General features: G+C 43.4%; 1 protein-coding gene and 1 non-coding gene across 6 annotated transcripts in view; one reads left to right on the top strand and one right to left on the bottom strand.

Annotated features, from left to right (window-relative positions):
• Positions 1-14,061, bottom strand: part of Ap1ar (adaptor-related protein complex 1 associated regulatory protein) — a 32,392-nt gene extending 18,331 nt beyond the window's left edge. For 2 of the 5 annotated variants that reach the window (XM_063282219.1, XM_063282218.1), the window contains exons 1-3: positions 13,704-13,785; positions 11,414-11,439; positions 2,488-2,492 (exon numbers count right to left, since the gene is read on the bottom strand). In XM_063282219.1, the coding sequence (XP_063138289.1) occupies positions 2,488-2,492; positions 11,414-11,439; positions 13,704-13,785 (113 nt within the window). Of the gene's footprint in view, positions 1-1,187; positions 1,194-2,487; positions 2,493-11,413; positions 11,440-13,703 lie in introns of all 5 variants that reach the window. The other 3 variants (XM_039102717.2, XM_006233291.5, NM_001191850.1) reach the window with 2 other exon arrangements.
• On the top strand, positions 5,552-5,624 carry Trnaa-agc70 (transfer RNA alanine (anticodon AGC) 70). The gene has a single exon. It is a non-coding gene; the product is annotated as a tRNA-Ala (tRNA).
• Positions 14,062-14,473: the final 412 nt, after the last annotated feature.

Consider the following 14,473-nt stretch of genomic DNA (forward strand, 5'->3'; position numbering starts at 1 on the left):
AAAAGAGAAAAAAAAAAAAAGCTACTGGAATATTCCGATATAAATACAGTATCTTTTATCCTCTAGCAACACGGGGTCTCTACTCCTTGGCTTTTCAAGCAAAACCAGAAATGAGCTGAACATTCTAGAAGAACTGTGTTCTGACAGTAGGATTCCTGCTTCTGGTATTCCAGTGTTTCTCTACATGTAACCATTCAACAATTTGACAGACTAAACTGTTCCTGTTCAGGCCTGCTGAGTGCTAGGAGTAAATGACGAGAGAAAGTTCAGCAATACTAAGATAATACAGAGCATCCGAAGCTCCACAGAACAGTCAAGACCAGAGTAAGCACTGCACTGCTCTTACATCAGGTTACATGACTTAAGTCAACCGTCTCTGGCCTCTCTAGCCACAACTGGTTACAGTGAGAACAACCACATTCCTGCCTGACTCTGACTGGACAAACTATGCACACCTAGACTTCATTTGATTTGTTCAGAGTTCTCTGGAAAACAAACATTGATAATATATTCCTAAGATCTGTAGGGCTTCACTTAAAATAAATTAGACAAATCTTATCACAAAGACTATTTACTGCCTCCTACAGTAGTAAGAGCATATTGATTGGTTAACATGAATATGCAATTTGGCAAACTCAGGCATTGTTTTTTTAAGAGAAGCTTTACTATGGGGCTTTTCTAAAACACAAATGGGTATCAGAGTATATATATGTATATATATGTATGTATATGGATGAATTATGGATGTCCTTATTTATTTAAACACTGCTGGCGCCTCCTAGAACCCCCCATGGACATGTGCAGTATTCAAGTTGACCAGTTCTATTTTGCCAACAATGACCCATATAAAAACTAGAGCTGTGCTCCAAGTTTTCCAAATGGAGCATGGTTAGAAAGGCAAATGTTTTCAAGTACCATTTCAAGGATGTCTCCGTAGCGCACAGGCAATGTATCAGTTCACAGAAGAGCCCTTAAGTAAATACCCCATCACTTAAGCAAAAGAAGGACACCAAGATTCAAGTCTTTCATACTACTGACTGCTAAAAATCTAACAAATTTGGGACATATATTTCTAGTATTTCCTATAAAAAGCTATTCTGATTTTTTAAAAAACGTTCTATTGATTCTTTGTGAATTTCACATCATGTACCCCATCCCCACTCATCTCCTGGACCCTTTGTGTCTGCCCTCCACTCTTGCAGCCTCCCCCCAAAAGCAAATAAAAAAATAAATATAAATAAAACACCAAAACACTGGTTAGAAGTGGAACAATTGTGCAGTGGCAGTGTACCACAGAGTACACCCTTTTGTCCACACATCTTTACTTGGAAATATCCACTGCAATGAGTCATTGGTCTGATTCGAGGTCTCTGGATTCTGCCACACTATCAATACTAGATTCTTGCTGGGACTCCTCTCAGATATACTGATGTTGCCCGTGTCATGGAGATCCTGCAGGACCAGCCCGTTCACATGCCCCAACAGTTTACAGATGCCACAGCTATTGGGTTAGGCCAACTCAAAGCCAACTCTAAGCTGGTCCTGGTGGGGAAGGTGCTGGTGAGCCAGCTCTGAGGGTTTAACAGCAGAAGAGCTGGTCCAGCTTCTTGCTGGCTACAGCACTTGGAGCTGTCCTGACTTTTTATTTTGTACCTCACAAATCTTTTAAGGGTGAAGCTTTGTCAATCACCTGGGCTCCTAACCTACCCATGGTTAAAGTGCCACATTACCTTTACCATGGTTGTTAGCAGCCATTAACAACCCTGCTCGCTTCATTGTAAGGGGTGAAGCTTTGGTCAATCACCGGGCTCCTCAGCCACCCACGGTTGTTAGCAACCATTAAAAACCCTTCATTGTCTCACTGGATATTGAAGGCAATCATCTTCCAGATTCTTCACAGATGTTCTTAGAAGCCCTCAGCTGTATAAAGAACTTCCCTAGGGGATCTTAAGAGATGATTTACTGCTTTGAGAGGCCAACTAGCAAGCACTGTGGCAGCACAAAGAAGAATAGCAGTGGCTAGGATCACAGTGATAACAGACAGAACTGAGAAGTCCTTTGAAGACAAGGCTGGCAGAACGTGTTCTTAAGTGGACAGCAATCACAAAATGAACTGTCAGAGATGAGGAAGGTGCAGCCTGGAGATCAACGTCCACATGAAGCAAGAGTCTGTGAGAATCTACTTATTGCCAAGTTAACAACACTAACATAAACTTCGTCAGTCGAAAGTCCCCTGTGGAGTGCTCTAGAGCTGGAGATGAAAGGGCAAGATGAGGAGAAGAGTTCCCTAAGAGGCGGCGCCAGCCTACAAGGGCATCCAGCTTTGTCTCAGACACTGCTTATGAACAACTTGTTCTCCATTCCAGACTACAGGAAGTATTTTTCTTTTCTTTCTTGCTTCAGATTCAAGAAATGATTTATTTACTACCCCCAAGGAATGTTGGTCATAGGCAAAGACAGTAATGCCAGCATCTCCCCCTCCCATACTTGAACTTCACGTTACGACCTGAATGTATATGGACGCTAACAACTGTGGTAAAAGGTTAGTGTGGTATTTTAATGATGGGTGGGTTAGGAGCGAGATGACTGACAGTCCCTCCCCTCACTCTGGAACAGAGTGAATATATATAATACATATATTCTTAGGGTTTTAAAGGAGTTTATACCTAATTACTATGGGAGAATGGAGTTGTTCTTGGGGTGGGAGGGACAGGGAAATTGAGTTAAATTTTGGTAAGTTAGAAATAGACTAAAACCAAACTGCCCCTAGCAGGTCAATTACATTGGCATGCTGGTCTTTGTTCCAAGACCACACCAACGCCTTCTACCATATGGTCATTTCAAAGCAAAAGGTCACCCTTACCGAAAGACAATTACTATACACTTTCCAAGCAGCTGACTTCTCAACTTAAATTAAAAATTTATAACTTAATGTTCTATATCTGAACAAACACAGCCAAGGGTGAAAGCCTGGGACACAGAGAAACCACGTACAGAACTGCCTAAAACAATCTGCCACGTTTAAATAAATCAACCAAACGAATCCTGTGTTTCACAAAGGTACAAGAATTGTTTTAAATTTAAGGGAAAACCTCAGTATTTCACTAACTTGATTTCCAGCTATGTGTGACATGAGCCAAGACGAGAGAGGGCGAGGCGTTAACACGGTAAAGAATAGACTCACATTTACCAAGTACACAGACTAGGCCCTGAACTGAGCTAATTCTCACATGTGTCTCAGAAATTTGCTTTCCCCTATACTCTGTGGCTCTTGTTACCCTAGAGTGATCTCCGCTGTCCAGTATGACAGCCACTAATGAGGAGTTCTACCAAGCACTTGAAATGCAACCAGTCTGAATTTGGAGGGCTATGAGATGTCAAACTGACCTGGATTCTAAAGACAGTACAAAGGCGACTGTAGGGCCTCCTCCAGGATCTAAGCTCTTCGGCATAGATTCATGACTAGAGGTGCCAAACGTTCAGATCTTCTTCAATTTTCCTCCCTGTTTAATTTCATCAATTCTACAGCTGTACACATTGCCACACATCTAGTACTAAGTGTGCAGTTTTGAGTCTAAGCATGTTCATTTTATATGTAATGCCATCCCCAGAAGTGCTTCTGTACGTTAGACATGACTACATTTTTCATACCATTTTCACCGAGCACTGGCAGTAAACAGCTGGCCAACAGTCAAAGAAAGCCTGGGCTGATAATTTGAATCATACAATCTATAAAGAAAACAACAAACAAACAAACAAACCAGCCACCCTACTGTTTAGAACTACTACTGTTAGCACGTAAGTGGGTGTGTCAGATTATACAAAAGTCCCTGAATCTACTTAAGAAAAAAGTTCAAGCCAGAATGGAAGATCTATTGGTCCCTCCCCCCCCATCATGCTTATAAGGGGAGACCCTTATTCTCTGCCTTCCTATTTGTAGAATGTGAGAAGAGATACTTAATGGTGTTTCTTTGATATAGATTTTACAAACAGTAGGATTAAGAGAAAGAACACAGTTAAGAAAGCATTTTTATTGTACCTTACTTGTGGTCATCGGTGTGAGCACCGAGGCAGAGTCCTCCCGTGACCACAGTGGTGCTCTCCATTCATCTGAGGTTAAAAAGAGCCACTGCCGTTTTTAACGTATCCTACTCCTTATCCCTAGTTTCTCATATTTTTTTTAAAAAAAGTACACATTCTATTTGCTCCAGGCACACAGGGTTATAATGAAGTTCTCGTATAAATACGCAACATTTCACATTAATAAGTTGGAAAAGGCACCTTGCCGGTACTTAGAAAGTGGAGCAATGAAAATCCCTTATGGGTAGAAGTATAAACTGGCATAACTTTAATGTATTTGGTACTGATGAAGATCTGCATAAGCTATGAACCTGTAACTCCATTCCCGGGAACCTCTGGTATGGGTGTAGGGAGGGATATATTAGAACACCTAGTAATGGTAGCAGCAGAAGGAAGAACAGAACAACAAGAACAACAAGAACAACAACAACAAAAAAAAAAAACCCAAAACAACACAACCATCCTTGAAGTAACAGAAATGTCCATCAATAAAATAATAAATTATGGTATATTAATGCCATATATGTAGCATATATATATGTAGCATATATATATGCTACAACAGGAAGCAAAGTGAGTGGATGACCAGGTATGAAAATGAGAGTTTGGACACTTTGAAATCACTGAGAACAAAAACAAATGTATATGACTAATATTTACTGTATTTAAAGTAATTACTGAGGAACAAGAATACAACTCTTCCCTTAAACCTAGCAGGGTAAACCAGCATAAAAAGCTTGCTTCAGGTGCCAGGAACCACAGAGTCTGAGGGAGCTTCGAGAGGATGAGGAGAGTGAACGCATGAATAATGCATGCAATCAACTTGAGGCTATGGATAAAGCAATGATAGCCTGGATTAGGGCGCTGTCGCGAGAGAAGCGGATAAACAAATACTCAGCAGATAGAAGATTCTGATCTGGAAGGATTAGATAATGAGATGCTGGGAAGCAGGTCAGAATCAGAATGTGCTACATACAGTGTGCGAGTGGGTACCACACAGAGTAAACACGGTAAGCCCAGGATGCAAGGAACCTGAGAAGCTAGGGGAGTCCTCGGAAACACAGCGGGGTCACACGGGGCTGAGCTGTGAAGAAATTAGAGTCACATCATATGTACATTTAACTTTCACCAACTCGAGCACATGCTCTGGGAAAAGGGAGGGGGAAAGTAATGTGTTAACCAAACGCACCCAGCACGGGGTGTGCAGTCAGTCACTAAAGAAAACACAAGTGTGCTTCCCTCCTTAGCTTGAAGGCTCTGAAGCTCAGAGCCATCCTGGGTGATTTATAGAGAGTCCCTGTGTCGTAGAGAGTTGTCTCAACAGGAGACAGATTCCTGCGTATTTACTCTACTACTAAATATGTGGATGCGGCTCAACACGGAGAGAGTGGCAGAGAAGCAGAAAAGAGGCTGTGGTTGGTGCATGGAATATTAACAAAAGAACTCAGAATAAGAAATGGAGGTTCCGGGGTTGGGGATTTAGCTCAGTGGTAGAGCGCTTGCCTAGCAAGCACAAGGCCCTGGGTTCGATCCCCAGCTCCAAAAAAAAGAAAAGAAAAGAGAGAGAAAAAAAAAAAGAAATCGAAGTTCCTTATTGTCAAGACAGATACTACAGTAACCTTAAATCTTGTTGACAGTGGGCTGAAAACGTAGCTCTTTATGCTTTTCTGTTACGTTAAAAAATAAAATCCCACAAAGCTCAAAACTACATTGGTATTGTTCTTTTTCAACATGTTTTAGATCATACCTGGTGAAATACAGTAAGACAATCCTTCACATTTTCTTAAACATTGTAAATAAATGATCAGCAAGCAAGGTAAATGATTCCAAAGCCTACAAAAACTTCAAAGCATCCAAGACATTCTCCCAGCCCACACAGAAGACAGGTCAGGCTATAACTCATATGCCTGTCAAAGCTATCATGACAAAGACACACGGCACTGTTTTCCAGCCAACATCAAACATTTCAGTAGAGATTCACCTGAATCTGAAGGGATGAGATAATGTCAACACAGGTCTACGTTACGCCTGCGGGAACGGGTCTCTGCCTCAGTGAGCTGCCTGAGCTGCCGCCCTGGCTACCTTGTGACCAGGTACTCAAACTCAAACCGTTGGTTTTTCTGGGTCACAAGCTTGCCCACAGCAGAGAGAGGCACCTAGTTTCCACTGGAGCCAATCCCTCATCACATTTTATATCTACTACTGCAGCTATTGGACGGTCTATGCTGTTTTTCTATATGCAAGGCCCATATAGAACTGGTAATCATAAAGTAAAAACAGCTACTATTAACAATGCCTTCTGAATGATTAGCTTTAGAATGGATATTCAGAAGATTACTTTATGCCTTGCAAGGACAGTGGAGACAGATCTTCCCTCTGTCAAGGCAAAGACAGAAAAGGTTAAACAAGAGGCTGCTCTAGAGGAAATGAGTAACAAAAGAGGGAGCTCCAGCCTGATGCTTTCACGCTGTGGGCATCACCTGACATCACCCATCATCTCCTGTTGGAGAATGAAGCATGTGACCTCTTTTCTTATGTGAACCCAGTCTTTTCTTTTTCTTCCTTTCCTAAGTTACTGAGCAAAGGGCAAAGCAAATTATTAATATTTAGAACATGAAAGTCAATAAAAATTAATTTTACAGTTAAATGGGGTAAATTACAAGCAAGGTTGTTTTAATCACTCTGGAGAAGAGAAATCAGCCCATCCCCAAATATGGGAAAGGGCAGTTCCGAAGTATCAGAGACCAAAAGCCAGGCCCGTGAGGCAGTGACAGACTTAAGAAACTCTTCACAGAATCAACAAACACTTGCACATCTACCTACTAGGAACTTAACTAGGTACTCAGCAGAAGCATGGGTCAGCACGTCTACCTACTAGAAACTTAACTAGGTACTCAGCAGAAGCATGGGTCAGCACGTCTACCTACTAGGAAATTAACTAGGTACTCAACAGAAGCATGGGTCAGCACGTCTACCTACTAGGAACTTAACTAGGTACTCAACAGAAGCATGGGTCAGCACGTCTACCTACTAGGAAATTAACTAGGTACTCAGCAGAAGCATGGGTCAGCACGTCTACCTACTAGGAAATTAACTAGGTACTCAGCAGAAGCATGGGTCAGCACGTCTACCTACTAGGAAATTAACTAGGTACTCAGCAGAAGCATGGGTCAGCACGTCTACCTACTAGAAACTTAACTAGGTACTCAGCAGAAGCATGGGTCAGCACGTCTACCTACTAGAAACTTAACTAGGTACTCAACAGAAGTATGGATCGCCATGGGCAGCGACCAATGAGATGGTGCACTCAGAAGCTAAGTAGGGAAGAGGAGCTCAGGAGAGCGGGCTCAGGAGAGCAGACTGTTGGGCAGTGCTGTAAGTGAGCTCTTATTTCTGGAGGGCTGGTGATGCTTCTAGAAAACTGTGGAAAGTAATTCTTGAATTGCCAGTAAAAAGATGAGTAAGTGGGTGTTATTTAAGTGAAGACAAGGAAGAAATAGGGAAGAAATAGACTTGGGGAAGACAGGACGGAGCAAGAGACAAAACAAGAAAAAACAGAAGAAATAAATACTGCAGAATCTGGAAAGATACAAATATCTAGAGGGATACATATTTAGCCTTAACCCTAGGATTAGCATTAAAGTGAGGGCTCTACAGGCCAATCTGATGTAGGAGATTCCTCAATCAAGATTCCCTCTTCTCACATATTACTAGGTTTGTGTCAGATGTGGAGGTGACACAGAAAGAAGTAACATTGAGAATGTGGGTTTGGAGGGAAGGACAATGACCCTCTGTTCACAGCTAAGGCGACTACAGACTGATTTTCTATGAAGAAGGTAGGAAACAAAAGCAAAAATGATTGGATGTAATCATTTCCTCTGAAAACAGAGGAGAGAAGGGCTATGAGAAGAAGAGGTAAAGGCAGCATTGAAAGATGGATTTAAAGGTACACAGTAAGTACTGGATGATTCTAGAACTCAGCAGGAGGACTAAACTCAACAAGACACAGGGAGTAGATAAACATACAGCATTACCTCAAAGTACACTGGGGGCGTGGGGGCCGCTGGGAAATATTCACTCATATACATATATGAATGAGAAGACTAAAAGGTCAGAAAGAAAAAAGTCCTCGGAGTCTCTAAGCTGTAACACAGAACACACGAGTAACTTGTGAAATTTCAGAAGCATCTTTCATCTGTGGTTTTCAAAGCCAATAAACATGTACACTAATACAATGAATCCTTACTACTGACACCATAGCTTCCTGTGTCTTAGCAACCCCTATTATGGCAAAACGGCATACATGAAGCAAAGGTGAGACGATATTGTTCCTCAGCAGGGTAACAGCTCAGCTGGCGTACAGGATGCTAAAGAGGGTTAATAAGAGAACCAAGGAGACCTAGGCTGGTACTTCAGGGCCAACACTATTTTCAAATGAAGGATAATACTTACCAAAAAGTTATAATATGAAGATTTGTGAATGTGCTGTATTGAACCTAGAATATCTTTAATGTTCTTTTTTTTCTGACCTATTTGCACTAATGTGTTTTTGCTGAGAATAAAAAGTGAATTACAGATATGGATACATGCTGAGCATATATGCATGAATTACAAATGGATATATGCTGAGCATGAATTCCATACAGCTCATCTGCCTGCCATAGAAGAAAACAAGACTCCGGAGTTCCGGAATCTAGCCATAGGAAACAGACGGCAGAAGTCAGTCAACAAGGAGACAGGACAGCACAGTGTGTAAAGGGGAGGTTAAAACAGAATCAAGGCTACAACCGTTCTGGAATTCAGTCTGGAGGTTCCTCAGAAAATTGGACATTGAACTACCTGAGGATCCAGCTATACCTCTCTTGGGCATATACCCAAAAGATGCCCCAACATATAACAAAGACACACGCTCCACTATGTTCATAGCAGCCTTATTTATAATAGCCAGAAGCTGGAAAGAACCCAGATACCCTTCAACAGAGGAATGGATACAGAAAATGTGGTACATCTACACAATGGAATATTACTCAGCTATCAAAAACAATGACTTTATGAAATTTATAGGCAAATGGAGGGAACTGGAAAATATCATCCTGTGTGAGGTAACCCAATCACAGAAAAACACACATGGTATGCACTCATTGATAAGTGGCTATTAGCCCAAATGCTTGAATTATCCTAGATGCACAGAACACATGAAACTCAAGAAGGATGACCAAAATGTGAATGCTTCACTCCTTCTTTAAAAGGGGAACGAGAATACCCTTGGGAGGGAATAGGGAGGCAAAGTTTAGAACAGACACAGAAGGAACACCCATTCAGAGCCTGCCCCACATGTGGCCCATACATATACAGCCATCCAATTAGACAAGATGGATGAAGCAAAGAAGTGCAGGCAGACAGGAACCGGATGTAGATCTCTCCTGAGAGGCACACCCAGAATATGGCAAATACATAGGCAAATGCCAGCAGCAAACCACTGTACTGAGAACGGGATCCCCGTTGAAGGAATCAGAGAAAGGACTGAAAGAGCTTGAAGGGGCTCAAGACCCCATATGAACAACAATGTCAACCAACCAGAGCTTCCAGGGACTAAGCCACTACCCAAAGACTATACATGGACTGACCCTGAACTCCAACCAATGAATAGCCTAGTAAGAGCACCAGTGGAAGGGGAAGCCCTTGGTCTTGCTAAGACTGAACCCCCAGTGAACGTGATTGTTGGGGGAGGGCAGTAGTGGGGGGAGGATGATGAGGGGGACACCCATAGAGAAGGGGGGGGAGAGAGGTTAGGGAGATGTTGGCCCGGAAACCGGGAAGGGGAATAACAATCGAAATGTAAATGAGAAATACTCAAGTTAATAAAGATGGAGGAAAAAAAAAAAAAAAACAGAACCAAGGCAAGAGCATCTCTTTAGTCGGCTAAAAAGGAGTAGTGGCTGAAGTAACAAGAATGGCTGAAGTGTCCTTGGGATAAGCAGTATACATGTCAGAGGAATTAAATAAAGACATCAAAACAAAACAACAACAACAAAAAACACCCTTATCTGATAGTGAGAAAAAGGAAGACAAGCCAGGAAAGGAATGAAAACGGAGAAGACAGTGATTCTGCAGAGACTAAGTGCACAGCCTGACCAAGCCTGTCACACAGTCAGTGCACAGCCTGACCAAGCTTGTCACACAGTCAGGGTACAGCCTGACCAAGTCTGTCACACAGTCAGGGCACAGCCTGACCAAGCCTGTCACACAGTCAGGGCACAGCCTGACCAAGCCTGTCACACAGTCAGGGCACAGCCTGACCAAGCTTGTCACACAGTCAGGGCACAGCCTCACCAAGCCTGTCACACAGTCAGTGCACAGCCTCACCAAGCCTGTCACACAGTCAGTGCACAGCCTCATCAAGCCTGTCACACAGTCAGTGCACAGCCTCACCAAGCCTGTCACACAGTCAGGGCACAGCCTCACCAAGCCTGTCACATGAGACAGGCAGGGTCCAGGTGCTGAGCTATTCATAAGGTCTTCACCAACAGGGTTCAGGACAGTTCCGACACAGAGGGTAACCAGATGTTTATCTACAAAATAAAGAGCCGCAAGCTATTACCAGTTAAAGATAAGGGCTCTGGCTTCAGAGGGACTTTGACTGCAATCACGGCTCTGTTATCTCAGGCAAGTTAAACTTTCAAGCTTTGGTTTTCAGTCTGTAACACACGTACAAGTTGAACACCATTAATCTGAAAGTTCAAAATCTAAAATGCCCTATGCTCTGAAAGCTTCTGTGAGCCAACATGAGGCCACAGTGGAAATTCCATACTTGACTTCAGGATAGGAGAGTTTGAAGCCAGCCTGGGTAAAACAGTAAGATTCTTATGCTACCTAAAGCAAACAGTGAAAAGCCAGAGGCGGACTAAAAATACTGTATAAAATCACCTTCAAGTATACAAGATGTATATGAAATACAATCACTTTTATACCTTACCTTGTGTCACTGTCTAAGAGTGTTATCTATAGACGTACTCCAAACTCCTATTTAAAATAAGAAATTGGTTTCATGCATTTTAGATTGAGGACTAAATTTTCAATAGCACTTATTTCTTGGCAGGAGTGTGCAAAAGAAAAGGAAGGTAACGTATAGTATTTACGATACTGCCCAGCCTAGAGAAGTAGCTAAACATTGACAAGTACTAAAGCCATTTTCCCTAGGAAAGGAAAAGCAAACCACTGAGAACTTGTACGCTATTACCTAGAAGCCACTCTGCTGCTAGAATCCAAGGGGCTGACACCTCAGCCACAGACATGGTCACACCTGTGTGAGTGATACTACAACTCAACTGACGCCAGGATGGGCGATTTCACAGCCATCTAAAACAGGAATTAACATACTACACAACTAGCTTCCTTAGAACCCATCCAAGGACAAGTAACTCGTAGGGCTGGGCATGTAGCTTAGTTAGAGAGTGCTTCCTCAAAATGCAAGACACCTTAGATCTGAGACCCAGCACCGCATAAGTCAGGCAAGGTAGCACACACAGAGTTCTAGTACTGTTCACAGAAACAACTGGTCAGCACGTGGAGCTCTGGAGAAGGCGGCTAACCCATTGGGATATCAGTATTTTTTTTCTTGGTAGTAAGGTCTCCAAGACACCTTAGCACTTATATTGGTATTTGGACTGGCCAACAGTTATCCTAGCACACTCTAGTATGTTTGGTAATTGTACTGCTGATATTATATAGTGTGGAGTAAGTGATCTCATTTTGAGAGACTCCTGGGAAATGTGCAAGGCTAAGAAATCAGGCCTCAAATCACAAGGCACCCCCCTCCCCCTGTGGAGTCCAGACTAAATGAGCCTGACAAAGGTCAGAATGTCCTATTTCTTCCTAGCCACGATAAGTTCAGTGACATAAAATCAACGCACGCTTTTGTGATTACCCGTTTCTCCACTTTTACGAGTACTCACTAACTGTCCAGATGCATGCCTAAAGGAAGACTAACGGCGGCTAAGCTGAAAGGCAGTTTACTATTACTGTGCAAGTTACTGCATGCTTCCAGGAAGCCGAGAAGAATTGTGGAAACTAATATTAAACACTAAGATTATGGAAAGATTCAACCAAGGGAACTGTTGAAACCTGTGCTTACAGATGACAAGAAACTGGACTGATACTGATCACATGGTCTTAGATGTCAGCATCCACAGGCCCTAGGACTTACTCAAGGTGTCAGTCAAAAACAAAGTACATATTCACGATCAAGTATTACAACATAGCTACAGACAGTGTACGCGTGGCTCACATGACCGTGGCTCACATGATTTCATCCTGCTCTCTTACCCTATGCTGCCAAGCCTGTGCTCAACCAGTCAAACCCACAATTTTAATGAATAGCATCTAATTAAAATATCATTTGTAAAGTCACTGTTAAAAAAACACCCAAGGTTCTTACAGAACCCAGGTAACATACTCCAAAGTCAAATACAAGAATATATTGTCCATCACAGAATTCAAAACACTCCTTCCCAGAGTTTGTTATGCCTTCCAAGGAATGATAATAAAGCCAAAGATGGTGTAATGTCCAGTTCTTCCATGAGCCCATTTCTACAGCTTTACGAGTTCACTCATAGGATACTTAGAAGAGCATGATTTTGGATCACAATACAAAACAGCTGTCACATGCCTGTGAAAGTAACGGTATCGAAATCAGGAAAATCAAAACACCAAACTAAGTAGAAATCTTTTAAGTCCACCCATTCCCATTCTAGGGGTGCACAGTGTAACACCTTAAGTACTTTGACACACTGCTTGATGAGTGAATCATTTCATAATGTATCCATGACTCAAAGATTCGAATTACAAATCACTTGTTTCCAGTTTGTGTACGCTGATAGTTTCGTGATACAAAGCTATTGGCTCAAAATTTGGCACAATGCTTAAGAAAGTAAAAAACAGAATATTCTTTAGATAGATTAGCTGGCTTAGGTTTTTTGCTTCTAGATTTAAATTTTTGGGAAATACTTAGGAAGAATAAAATCAACATCAATGCTATGTGCCCCTGTTTTTTTTTTTTTTTTCTTTACTTCATTATTCAAGGAAATAAAGATAGAACAGTAATCATACAATTTTGCTATTGGATAGTGCAGATAGAGAATTCTTAAGCATATCCACTTTCACACAAGAGAAGTGATGCTAGGTTTTATTTTGATTAGATTACCAAGCATAGCAATCACAGCGGGGCATTTCTTTTCAAAATTCTAAGTATTACTATTAAAAGATTCACAAACTGTCGCACCAATCACTTAAATGGCCAGTGTGCACTGTGATCCTGTATCTCTTTTACCTAACAGAGTTCACCAGAGCCTGGAGCAGAAGTGCCTTCCATTTAAAATGCACCTGAGGCATCAACCTTGGGGTCAGATTTTCACCAGTTCTGTCAAGGCCCAAAAGGAAGACCAAATACAGAGACCGACGCTTCGGCAGTAAGTCAAAGTAGGGTGTGTCCAGACGGCAGTGCGGGGTGCTCACAGGAGCCGTGCCTCCCGAGGTAAGTCTTAAGGGACATGGATCACGCACGGGGGCGGGGGTACCACCACCGCCGACCCCGGGCGGGCATCCGGGCCTGCGCTGCCGCTTACCCTCCGCCCGCTCGCTGCAGCCGACCCGCTTCCCGGCGGAGCAGCCCGAAGCATTGCGTCCAGCAGCAGTTCCCCATCGCATGCCGCCTGGAGCTGCCGCTCCTCCTCCAGCCCCGAGCGCGAGCCCAGGCGGAGCAGCTGCATCCGCGCCGGCCGGAGCTCGGCAGACGGTGATGTAGGGAACAAAGGCCGCCGCTAGGCCCGCGGGCTCCTGGATACCCGGGCGCGAGGGACGAGCGCAGGGCCGTGGGGTCCCGGGTCGCCAGCCGTCCGCATGGCCTGCTTGCCACCCGCCCGAGCCGGTCACCGCCCCGGCACCCGCGGGAGGCCCGCGCCGCCACGCCCCCTGCCGCTTCTGTGTTCCCATTGGACACGCTTCTGGCGGCTCCGCTTCCGGCGGCTGGCGTGTGCGTCATTTCCGCTAGCTTCCGGTTTGGCTGTCTCAGTTTGGCAGGAGGCGCTGTTCTTGGTTGTAGGTGATGTGTGGTGAATTTCCCTCTCTGTGTGTCATGTCTGGCGTCTTCGTCACTTGCTATCAAGCCATGGGGATAGTGCAGGGAGCGTCGAGCGCAGGCTTAGCCTTCGAACTTTGTACCTAAAGCACACGAGCCTCCTCCCCTGCAGCAGCGGGTCGCAAGTTACCCAACGAATGCGTTCCAGTACTGCACCAGAGCTAGAGGTAGAGACTAGGAACTCATTGCCATTACTTAGAACACACCAAGAAGGTTTTGTTTTGTTTTAAATTCTTCAAATATTCTCGTTTGCGTGGC

Source organism: Rattus norvegicus, chromosome 2 (assembly GCF_036323735.1).
Source record: "Rattus norvegicus strain BN/NHsdMcwi chromosome 2, GRCr8, whole genome shotgun sequence".
Taxonomy (NCBI): Eukaryota; Metazoa; Chordata; class Mammalia; order Rodentia; family Muridae; genus Rattus; species Rattus norvegicus.